Below are 12,506 nucleotides of genomic sequence, written 5' to 3' on the forward strand. Positions count from 1 at the left end.
GTATAACATCCTTTTACTCATATTTAGGTGCTAACGTGCGGGTGAATTTTAAGTAAAGGAATCCATAGTTATTGGAACTTTTGGAAATATCTTCCCTTTATAACTCATGCTTCAGAGTTTTCAGTACGATTTAGATATACCAAATCAGCTCATCTATTTCCCCGAAATTGTCAGACAAACTATGGATCCTATCTAGTGCAATATTTGTTCTGCCAAATTGACTTTTACAGGGAAAAAGAGGAAGAAGAAGACAGTTCTGCATAGTATCACCCTTGCGGTATGAGCATAGACTCGCTTCAAAATTCTTGTTGAGAGCTCATTCAGTAAATGCGGCTGCAATCTTCTTGTGGACAGCCTCAACGCCAAGACGAGGAGATAATCTAGGAAGTACCTCCTGCGGAATATATGCAACAATGAGAATTAACATCACATCTTGTAACTTTCCATAAACATCGTTATATGAATGAAAGAATAACTGCATGAAACAAACCAAAGGTTCACAGGCAGCTTCAATTCTCTATGGAGACTTACAGTTCGTACAAGGCTTTTTACAACTGTCTTATTCAAGGTTTTCCATAGTCTTGTTTTCTTTTCCGTATTCCCTAGCCTTACTAGACACAACAAGCCTTGACCACTGGAACCAAATACGCAAAAGACAAATCACCGGTTTAATGAAATTCTAACATGCCTTAACAATCAGAGGGGAAATATATGGCAAATAATGCATGATGCATCATCCAACAAATGTCTCAGGTTTTACAGCTTCATTATAACTACAATAATTATAACATAAGAAACAATCCCTTACCGTTATGATTCTATTAGTCTAACACAAGAAACCGTCATAGATTAGCCATGGCCCATGATAAGTAGAACCACAGTTATGAATATGGGGATAAAGCAAGATGGTTCCAGCAAGTAGATATAAGTTATTCCAATACTCAATGCTCATTTATATATGAAAATTAATCCATCAATTATGCCTCAATCCGAAACTATTTGGGGTTGGGTGCATGAATCCTCTATATCCATTCTACTCCCATTCATTCAATACTAAATAATTTGTCTTTTAATGCGAGTAAAGGTTTTTAATAAACGAGAAATTCTCTTTATCTTAGACTTATCTCTACGCCAACTTACAAGTCTCTAATCAGACTCCTAAAAGGCACTGGATTTCATGCAAGTGTAACAACAAAACTATGCATCAACCTCCACTAGTTGGGATTATCATATATTTGCCTTGATTCCAATAGAAATAGATCTCTTGAGACAACTATCATCCATATGATTTAAATTAATCTTGTCCTCTGTTAGATCCTTTTGATCATCACAATGCTGCATCTATTGACAGGTGCATTTGGAAAAAACGTAACAATACTAAATAATCTCTAGCAACCTTATCATGTTTTTTTACGGGTAAAGAAAAACCACTAGTAGCCCCCCCCCCCCCCAAAAACCCAAAACCCCCAAATTGGCATCTTCATTCACTTTTTCATTGTTATCCTTTAGACCTGTAACATCCACGCCATGATTTTTTTTTTAATTACATCGGAAAAGGGAAAGGGGATGCTACGGTATTGATGGGATTTGAACCCTCCATCTCAACTGTGGAAGGCGGGGAGCTCAACAAGTAAGCTAGCCCTCAAGATTACCTTACTTTTACTGTCATGAAAGCTCCGCAATCCCTACATTGGTGGCAAAATCATCCATCGAGCAATTAAAAATAATTGCATTAAAATCACACACACACACACACACACACACACATATATATATATATATATATATATATAAGGAACTCTATTGTTCAACACCTCATGGAAAGTGATGCACCAGATTTTGTTGGAATTGGATTCCAACATGTACTAAGCAATTGAACTTCCTTTCTAAGCTAATGAAATTTTAAAAAACAAAAGGGCAGCTCGGTGCACAAAGCATCTTACGTTCACGGAAAGTCCGGAAAAAGGTAACACCTCAAGGATGTGATGAAATAAATAACAAAATTAAAAGAATGGTTGTTGATATACTTCTTTAAATGTTAGAATAGTTAAGTGCTTGCACCTTTGGAACTCTTTCTTTACATCCCATCATGCGTCGGATGGGCATTTGATCTTATCTCTCCGGTCCATATTTTGGTTTTTTTTTTGGAGGGGGGGGGGGGGGGGGGGGGGGGAGTTATTTACTATATTTCACAGGAAGAGCAGTAAAGTCGTCATCACTTAATTTAAATGCACCATCAACTCATTTGCAGTCGTCTATCGGAAACAGCCTCTCTGCCTTTATAGGGTAGAGGTAAGGCTGCGTACACACTACCTTCCCCAAACCCCACGTATGGGATTAAGCTGGGTTTGTTGTTGTTATCAACTCATTTGCAGTATTCTTGTCCATCTCGTCCTCGCAAAAATCAATCACATCCAACTTTGGTTTTTCAAATGGAGTTGGGAAAATATTCCTCATCTACATTAATATAAAACAGATAATATATTTTTTTATTGAACTGATGAGTAATATAATTAGAGAACATAACAGATTTAATAAAATTATGATGCGTATATAAGGTTTAATAAGACTGTGATTAGATAAAATTTTGTGAAGATATATAAGAATTGTATCTGAGAAGTATTATAAAAAATATACAAACTTTGAGAACATAGTTGCGATACACACAAAATATTACCTTTTGGAAGAAAAGTATCTTTGACAACTCATTTGAATTGGGATAATTTATAACCTTCTAACTAAGAATCCGAGAAACTCTTTCCTCAACCAGCAAAGCAAACTCATAATTTGTTTGCGCACATCATAAAACCTGTTCAAAATGTTAGTGGGAATTCATATAGCCTGATATATTTCTTCCCACGCAAAGCTTTTTTAGAAAAGTGAACGTGTCATCAAATGTCAATTTCTCTAATGGATAAGTTTCATATTCCCCTATTTAAACCAGCTCAAAATGACCAATTGATACAGGCTTTACAGTAAGACATGTAAATAAGAATGTGCTAAAGAAGTAAAGGATAGCAATCTTTATCACGTCCTGATCAACTATCGTTTGACCATATCTGACCTTCAAAACACTTAATTATGGCTATAATATTAAGCTTGTCAATTCCAAAAAAAGCATCGATCAACCAAACTACTTCTACCCTTTGCATCGTAAAGTTTATGCGCCTTCCACGTACATTTTAATCTTGTAATGAGCGAAAACTTTTTGGTTCCAAACTGATCCTAAAACTGTTATATGGTAGCCACAGCTCATCATTCTAACGGTTTTAGGATCCGTCTTGGAATTGAAGAGTTTGCGCTCATTACAGGATTAAAATTTAAGGGAAAAGCACGTAAACGCTATGATGCCAAGGATAGACTAAGGTGGTTGATCGATGCTTTTCTAGAATGACAAGCTTAATCTTCGAGCCATAGTTGAGTGTTTTAGAGATCAAAGATGGACGTTTGACCAGGAAATGGTCAAGATTGTTGTTTTATACTTCATTAACACATTCTTGCTTTTCAGCCTTCCTGAACAGCCTATATCGATTGGTCATTGTTAAGCTGGTTGAATTCAGGGAGTATAAAACTTATCCATGGGGAAAATTGGCATTTGATAACACGTTCAGTTCTATGAAAAGTATTTTTGGGGGGGGGGGGAGAGAGAAAATACATCAGGCTATTTGGATTCCCACTAGCACCATGCAACTAGTCTTATGAACTATGTTCGATGAGTTTGCTTTGCTAGTTGAGGGAAGAGTGCAATTCTTAGTTGGGGGTTATAAATAATCCCAATTCAATGAGTTGTCAAAGACACTTACTCCACAACTCCAGCTCCACCACTTACAGCTCAAGTTCCAGCTCCACCACATATAGCTCCAGTTCCATCATCTAGTCCAATTCAACCTTCTACAGCTCCACCACTCTTGACTTATCATCATCGTCCGCGCCCAACATTAGGCCCAGCTGATTCACGTCCTGCACCCGACCTTGCTCCTACTGCGGACTTGTCTCCTACTAGTCCATTGATTGCACTTCAAAAGGTATACGGTCCACACTTAATCCTAATCTCCATTATGTCGACTTAGGTTATCATCGTCTGTCATCACCCCATTATGCGTTTGTATCATCTTTGTCCCTTGTTTCCATCCCTAAGTCTACAGGTTAAGCACTATCTTATCTAGGATGGCGACAAGCTATGATTGACAAGATTCTGCTTTACATACAAGTGGTACTTAGGAGCTTATTCCTCTTCCTTCAGGTAAATCTATTATTGGTTGTCATTGGATGTATGCGGTCAAAGTTGGTCCAGATGGCCAGGTTGATCGACTTAAGACTCATCTTGTTGCCAAAGGGTATACTCAGATATTTGGGCTTGATTACGGTGATACTTTATCTCCCGTATTTCTATCCATGGTTGTTGTTTGCCATTGGCCTCTCTATCAGTTCGACATTAAGAATGTTTTTCTTTATAATGACCTTGAGGATGAGGTTTATATGGAGCAACCACCTAGTTCTGGTTTTGTTGCTCAAGGGGAGTCTAGTGGCCTTGTATGTCGGTTGCTCCGGTCCCTCTATGGTCTAAAGCAGTCTCCTCCAGCCTAGTTTATTAGTTCAGCACAGTTATTCAGGAGTTTGGCATGACTCGTAGTGAAGCTGATCACTCTGTGTTTTATATCTCTGTATTTATCTGGTGGTTTATGTTGACGATATTGTTATTACCGACAATGATCAGGATGGTATTACTAAGTTGAAGAATCATCTCTTCCAGCACTTTCAGATTAAGGATCTGGGCAGATTAAAGTATTTTCTGGGTATTAGGTCGCTCAGTCTAGCTTAGGTATTGTAATCTCACAACGGAAGTATACCTTGGACATTCTTAAAGAGAAAAGAATGACAGGTTGTAGACCTGTTGACACTCCTATGAATCCGAATTCTAAACTCCCGCTAGTATAAGGAAAGCCGCTTAGCGATCCTACAAGATATAGATGGCTGGTTAGTAAATTAAATTATCTCACAGTGACTAGACCTGATATTTCCTTTCCTGTGAGTGTTGTGAGTCAATTTATGGATTCTCCATGTGATAGTCATTGGGATGCAGTTGTCCGCATTCTTCTGTATATAAAATCAGCTCCAAGCAAAGGATTATTGTTTGAGGATCGAGGCCATGAACAGATCGTTGGATAATGCTCATTGGGCAGGATCATCTTCTGATAGACGTTCTATGTCTGGATATTGTGTTTTAGTAGGAGGTAATTTGGTATCTTGGAATAGCAAGAAACAGAATGTGGTTCTTCGGTCTAGTGCAGAAGCAGAATATCGAGCAATAGCTCTGCAACATGGGAGCTAGTTTGGATTAGGGTTGTGCATGGATCGGATCGGATCGGATTTAACACATTTCGGATTGAAATTTCGGATTTCGGATTCTACAAAATGCAATCTGAATCCGATCCGAATTATTATCGGATCGGATTGGATTTTAAAGTTTGGATCGGATAAATATTTCGGATTTTCAGATCGGATTATACGTATTATTAAGGCTATTGCTAATCTAATCGGCTAATGCATCTGCCTTATCTGCTTTTTCTGTGTTCTATACTAATACAAACATCTCTTTGCTTTTCATCCCTTTTATCAGAATTGCATCTCTAAAAAAATATTTCTCTGGAGGTTCGAGTTGTTATGTCTCTAAGTTGCAAAACTCATACTTATATTTTCTTTGTAGAAGAGACAATACAACAAGAAAACTATATGTTTCTGCAATTATGAGGGTACTATGGTGCCAATGTAGCTAAATCTTGGAGGAAGATGTAAAGGAAGTACTGGCTATCCGAAATTAAAGTTTAGTATTTATACATGCCCTAATAATTTCGGATTTCGGATCGGATCGGATCGGATTAAAATTATGACAATCCGAATCCGATCCAGATATCCGAAATTTTAATAAACATAATCCGAAATCCGATCCAAATATCCGAAATCCGAAATTGAGCGGATCGATTCAGATTTCGGATATCCGATCCAAATGCATGGCCCTAGTTTGGATCAAGCAGTTGCTCAAGGAGTTGAAACTTGGTGAGATCAGCAAGATGGAACTTGTGTGTGATAATCAAGTTGCCCTTCATATTGCATCAAATCCGGTGTTCTATGAGAGAACTAAACATATTGAGATTGATTGTCACTTCGTCAGAGAAAAGACACTCTTAGGAGATATTATTACAAAGTTTGTGAAGTCGAATGATCATCTTGCAGACATTTTCACCAAGTCTCTCACTGGTTCTCGTATTAGTTACATATGTAACAAGCTCAGTATATGTGATTTGTATGTACCAGCTTAAGGGAGGGTGTTAAATAGTTATGTAAATAACATGAATTAGTCCTAGTACCACATAAAATATGAGTAGGATATGTATTGTATAAATAGGGCTCATTGTATTATAATTGAATAAAATTCAATAATATATTTTTCTCCCGTACTTTCTCACAATATCTTCACAAATTTCTAAGTTTATTTTATGTACTTACCGTTATATGTGCAGTATAATTGTGCTTTGTTATATTATCCAATTAATTACTAATCAGTTATGAGTTAACTAAAGAACACATTATTTTTGTTTTATATCAATGTACATTTTCTTAATGTAGTTAAAGTTGAGGAATATTTTTCCAACACTATTTAAAAATAAAGGTTAGATGTTAGTGATTTAGAGGGCGGGATGGACAAGAATGCAACATATGGAGTTGATGTTGTAATTCAATTAAGTGATGACAATTTTACTTCCCCTCCTCCTATCCCAAGTAAAAAGTATAGCATATCAAAATCTGACCCACCTGAGAAAAGTACGGACTAAAGAGATAAGATCAAATACCTATCCGACACACAACTAGTTAAAGTAAGAGTTTCAAACGGTATGGTCACTTAATTGATTTAATATTTAGAGTAGTATATCAACAATTTTTTTAATTTTATTGTTTATGCCAATAGCTTAAAAAGGAAGTTCAATTGCTCAAGGAGTACATGATGGAATCAATTCCATTATAATTAAATCTATTGAAGCACTTTCCAAGAATCAAGGAGGAACTAATGCTTCAGAGGTATTGAGTACAATAAGGTTCCTTTTAATTCTTAATGTTTTTACCTGTATAGTATGTTTTTGCATTTGTTTATATATTTGATTTTAATGCTAATCTCTTTAAAAACTTTGTGAATAGCCTGATGGAGGATTCAGCCACCAAGGCAAGGATGGTGATGGTGATGATGCCTCTGATGGCTTTCATGGCAATGAAGGACATGGTTATCTTGGTGACAATCATGGTGTGGATGTTACAAGTTTTAAGGACAACATTAGAAAAGTGAATGAAGATGCCAATGAGGCTTCCGCTACTAATTTATATCTAAGATTGTGCCGTTTGGGAATAAGGGCAATTTTAGCCTCTTTTTTTAAGAGCGATGGCATATTTGACCTCCACATTAATGAAGGGCAAATCCATACGATTTTGCATAATTCACGGGCAAATATGACATTTTTCCTATTTTCTATTGGCATAAAAATCTCATATAAGCTAAAATAATTCCTAGAAAGCACAAGACCTAAAGTAAATGTACTAACATGACTTAAATATATTCTCAACTAACTGATGTCACCTATATAGATCTTTTTCTTCCACTGTGCTCTATCTTTCGCTAAGTTTGCATGAATTCTATGAAATTATATGCCTTTCGTGATAACTTCTTCCATGTGATTTTAGGTCTACCTCGTCTTCTTTTTAATACCTTCACTCACCATAGTTTCATACCTATGAACAAATGCATCCGAAGGCCGATGCAGAACATGACTAAACCGTCTCAAGCAACCTTTACTTGCACCTTCTGACAAATGTAATCATTTTTAATCTTGTATAACTACACAGCCATCTTAGCATCCGCATCTCTGCGATACTCATCTTGTGGATATGTTGGACTTTAACGGCCCAACATTACTCCCATGTAACATTGTTGGTCTTATAACTGTTATAACGAACTAACTTTCCATTTTGGTAGGCATCCTTCTATCACATAACACCGTGATAGCACTTTTCCATTTCAACCATCCGATTTTGATTCTACGTGTAACATCTCCAACTATCATTTCGTTCTCCTGGAACAACGAGCCTGGATATTTGAATTGTTTCCATTTAGGTATTACAATTCCTTCTAATCTCACCTCAACTTTACTCTTCTTATGCTGAGCAAACTTGTAGTGCATATATTTAGTGTTACTTGTCCTAAAACCCTTACTCTCCATATTGCTTGTCCATAGTTCAAGCTTTTGGTTGACACCCTCACCGGTTTCGCATAAGCAAAAACATACACCACGGAACCTCATCTTGTTCTGTATTGGTTAGCTCATCCATAACTAGGTTAAACAAGTATAGGCTCAATGCCGACCAGTGTAAACCAACGATTATGGGAAACTCCTTTGTATCTCCTACTACTATACCTGCTCTAGTGATGACTCATTCATACATGTTATTTTATGGCCTTTATATATATTTACTAGTATCATAACTTCTCTTTATTTCTAATTTGGAAGGAGCTTAGGTCCATGAGTTACAAAAATACTCAGTCAAAACATTCATAACACTAAATTAAGTACGTGTGCACACACATACTTAATGCAGAAACATATTATATTGTAACTTACAAAAAGATAACGAAGTGGAATATAGAGATACTTGGGGAGTCACTCCAACAAATGATACAAACCATTGCTTAAATGCAAATGTACTTGTCTTTGTTCTATAAAGACGGAAATTTTAGATACCAAACAAAATACAAGCCACAAGAATTACAAGAGATGCTTTACACAAAATTGATTTCAATCTTCTACCCAGTTCAATGAATGTAAAGCTAAATTTACTTCACCTATTTCAGATCTCTATTGATGCTAGTAAGATCCGATTTTCATGGTATCTCCTATTTTTCCATCAAAACGCATTCCTTTTTCCCTCCGATAAATGGTTGAACTACACAACTCCATGCAAGTTGCAACAAGAGCACCAAAGATAGCATTGATGTGATATTAATGGATTAATACCAGACACGCAGAGGATTGAATACAAATGCTATGGATGCTATACAATAGAAAGTAACTTAACAATGTGAAAGGCAAGTTTAGAGAATGCTTTAGGACTAACAACATTACATGGGAGTAAACATTAGACCTCAAAGGCCTAACATATTCACATGAGTATCATAGAATAATGTCGTTTGAGATGGTTAACCATAACTTATGTGGATCTCCAAATGCTCTGAAGTCTAATCTATAGTTGTGACCCTATGAGAATGGAAGGAGATAAAAGAAGACAAGGTAGACATGACATCATATGGGGCAGTTATTTCAAAAGACATACAATCTCTTGGAATCAATGCGGACTTGATTAAGAAATAGAACACATTAGAGCGAAATCCTTATTGGTGATACCACTTAGTTGGGTTAAAATGTTATGTTTTTTGTTGTTACACTTACATTGCATTCAGTGTTTGCCAGGAGTCATTTGGTCTGACTAGAGACTTTTAAGTTAGTGTTTACAGATAAGTGTGAGATAAAGGAAACCTCTAGTTCTAGAAAAAGACCCCTACTTTGTTTCAAGGAAAAATCATTTAATATTGGAGTGAGATGGGCTTGAATAGAGCACAATGGATACAGAGGAATCATATTATTGATCCCAATTACTCAACATTTGTGTTAAATCCACATGTGTAGATCTTGTCACAGGGCAATTCACTGTGAAGTCTGTGTTAAACAAGTCCTTTCCCATGTTTTTTATCCCGTGAGCAACCTATTCTGATAAAATAGTAAGGATCGTCAAAAGGGACCTGTAACCTTAGGACTACATAGAGAGTCCCAGACCTCTTGTTTTTGGCATAAATCCTTCCTCCTCTTCCTACTGATTCAGTCTCTTTAAATACGAGACTCTTATTACAAGGCTATTAAGGAAAACTAGGAATCTACAAACGCAGGAAATCTAGTAAAATTGAACTACTGCCTATTTTAATGCCCACAAAAACCAGTTACATTAGATCTGCTTATCCTCTCTGACATTGATATCTTCCTCAACTTGAGGCACCGCCTTGCATAAACCTTATCCATGAATGAGTCTGTCACAATCTGCTACAAAGTTAAACATTTTTCTACCTATAATAATGTCAAAGGAAGCAAACATTTTGGTAGGATTTTGGAACTGGGGTTCTCTAAAACCAACTTTTGCTTGCACTGTGCTTGAGTCAGGTATATCTTTGGAAGATCGACTGATACGTGATCTAACTTTCTAGGACTTCCAATGCCATCTTTTACAGATTTTTCCAGCTGGCTTTAAGTATCAGATTTATTCCGAGAGGAACAGTGTAACGTTTCAGCCAAATTACCAACCAGGCTTCAGTGATTTATATAATGATTACGGGTTATCCATAGTTAACCAGATGGCAAGTTAGGATTTAGGAAGTGAATAGTAATGGTCAGAACCTGTCTGAAGAGTGAAAATTAAGGAGGGCAAGGACAGTTTGGGTCAAATTTGCTATTTTGGGGGTTATGATGATATTTACTTTAAGGATCTTGAAATACAGGGTTGAGTGGTCATTGTACTTCCAAACCCCATGAACCTTGTTGCTCTTTTGCGCTTTTCACTTTTAAAAATTACTGCTCCTTCAGTACCATTAGCAGCCAGCATCAAGTGTTCACGTTAAAATCTAAAATTGATACCAGCCAATACCATCAAGTGCTTCAATCATCTCATCTACTAATAACAGTATTTCATAAAGATTTTGGCCTCGCACAGTTTCCTTTATAGATAGCAGAAAAATCAACTTAAGGATCAAAACATTGCATTTGAACTAAGCTTCTCGGCAGTGCCACAGCAGTATGCGGTAAGTAGAGCAGAACTTATTTCCTTAACTTTTTAATATCTAAATTTAAAGGAAGCCTACTACAGAAACCATGTAACTTCTAAATTATTTGATTTTACCAGCAGTATATGTACTTAGGGATTTAGAAATAAACAGAAACGTGTACGCTTATTTGAGTGGTAGTTCACCAGTATAAGATGGTGTCTATCTCTATAATTTGATGAATTTTATCATGTATTACATGCAAGATAACTAATCTTGAACAGTAATATTTTTTGTGTGAGGTTGATTGGTTCTAAGGAATAGTAGAAAGAAAAAGAAGAAAAAAGGTGGTTGCAATCCGCTTTCCTTCACCATTTTCCTTTTTTTTGGTCCTAACTAATAAACTCTCAAGTTTGCTAGGGAAATAACATGAAAATTAGTACAATATATTGTGGAATCAGCCACTGACGCTTGTGTCACAGTAAGCTGCTTATATCACACCGCCTTGGGTTGTGGTCCTTCCTTGAACCCTGCGTGAATGTGGGATGTTTCGTAAACCGGGCTGCCTTTTTTTTTTTTGTGATAACCGTGGTGTCCGGGCTGCCCTTTTTAATAGTTGCGCTCAAAGGTTATCAATATTGTCACACTCAAAACAGTATCACAAGTTGTGGCTGAGCCACATAGCTCCAAAGTTGATACCCCTTCACCGGAAAATTACACTGTTTAGATAGGTAAAAATTATTTTCTATGTATATATATATATTATGTATCGACTCCCCTTGACTTATTCTTGTATTTAAATATTTAAATTTTAACACCCCTTAATAAAAATCCTGGCTCTCCACTACTGATGCGACAGAGACAAGCAAGAACTACGACAGTTATTTAACAATAGAAGGTCCATATAAAGATGCAGAAAAGCACTAGTAGTAAGAGCATATCAAACCTCAGTGCCATCAGGACGCACTCTAGCCAACACAGGTATTTCATATTGGTAAGCCTTCTCCCACTTAGGATTGCTAGTTATATCTCTAACCTGCCCAAAACCCATTAAATTAAACTTCAAAAGACAATGCTTAAAAAGTCAAAGGGCTAAGTAGAACCTGTAATTGAACGTCATGGAGAGAATGTGGAGTTGAAAGAGAGAAAGCTGCATTGAGTTTTTCTTTGAGGCCATCACACAAACAACAACCGGGCTTCGAATACAGTATTAGCTTTCTTGAATTTAAAGAACAAGATGAAGATGAAAAGGCCAAGGGGCTAAAGACCCATTTGGTTTTTTGGCAATTGAGGATTTTCGTACCTAGTGCTTGCGGTCTTACAGCAGTCAATCCAATTGCAAGTCCAGCTGCCATTGCGGCTTTTTGCTTCTCCTTTGTCTTCCTACCCCTAAGCAAAAATGTTGTGAATTTTGCGTCCTCTTTGCCTTTTACACCCTAAACTTTGCTGTTCTTTGCAATCAACACCCTATCGTTTCCATTATTTGGCAATTTGGCACATAGTTTATGACGTAACTCAAGAGACCAAGTTTTGCGTGCGTAGCCTATGTTGGGGTTCGCTTATGCTAGATAACGTTAGATTGTTAGGGAATTTTTAAATTCGAGATTAATACTCTTGGGGTTGATTTATCCCGCGTTGAGGGTGAGATAATAATAGA

At 36.7% G+C, this 12,506-nt stretch overlaps 1 protein-coding gene across 2 annotated transcripts; it reads right to left on the reverse strand.

The window, feature by feature from the left end:
* Window positions 1–68: 68 nt before the first annotated feature.
* Window positions 69–12,283, reverse strand: LOC104114404 (uncharacterized). Of its 2 annotated transcripts, XM_033660825.2 has the most exons (4): window positions 11,953–12,283; window positions 11,796–11,885; window positions 532–634; window positions 69–394 (listed from the first exon to the last, which is right to left on the reverse strand). In XM_033660825.2, the coding sequence occupies exons 1-3, from the start codon at window positions 12,202–12,204 to the stop codon at window positions 560–562; spliced, it is 417 nt and encodes a 138-aa protein (XP_033516716.1). In that variant the 5' UTR covers window positions 12,205–12,283; the 3' UTR covers window positions 69–394; window positions 532–559. The 2 variants fall into 2 exon arrangements, with proteins under 2 accessions (XP_033516716.1, XP_009623144.1); XM_009624849.4 differs by lacking the exon at window positions 532–634 and having other exon boundaries at window positions 11,953–12,266.
* Window positions 12,284–12,506: the final 223 nt, after the last annotated feature.

The sequence above is a fragment of the Nicotiana tomentosiformis genome, chromosome 4 (genome assembly GCF_000390325.3).
Source record: "Nicotiana tomentosiformis chromosome 4, ASM39032v3, whole genome shotgun sequence".
Classification (NCBI taxonomy): domain Eukaryota; kingdom Viridiplantae; phylum Streptophyta; class Magnoliopsida; order Solanales; family Solanaceae; genus Nicotiana; species Nicotiana tomentosiformis.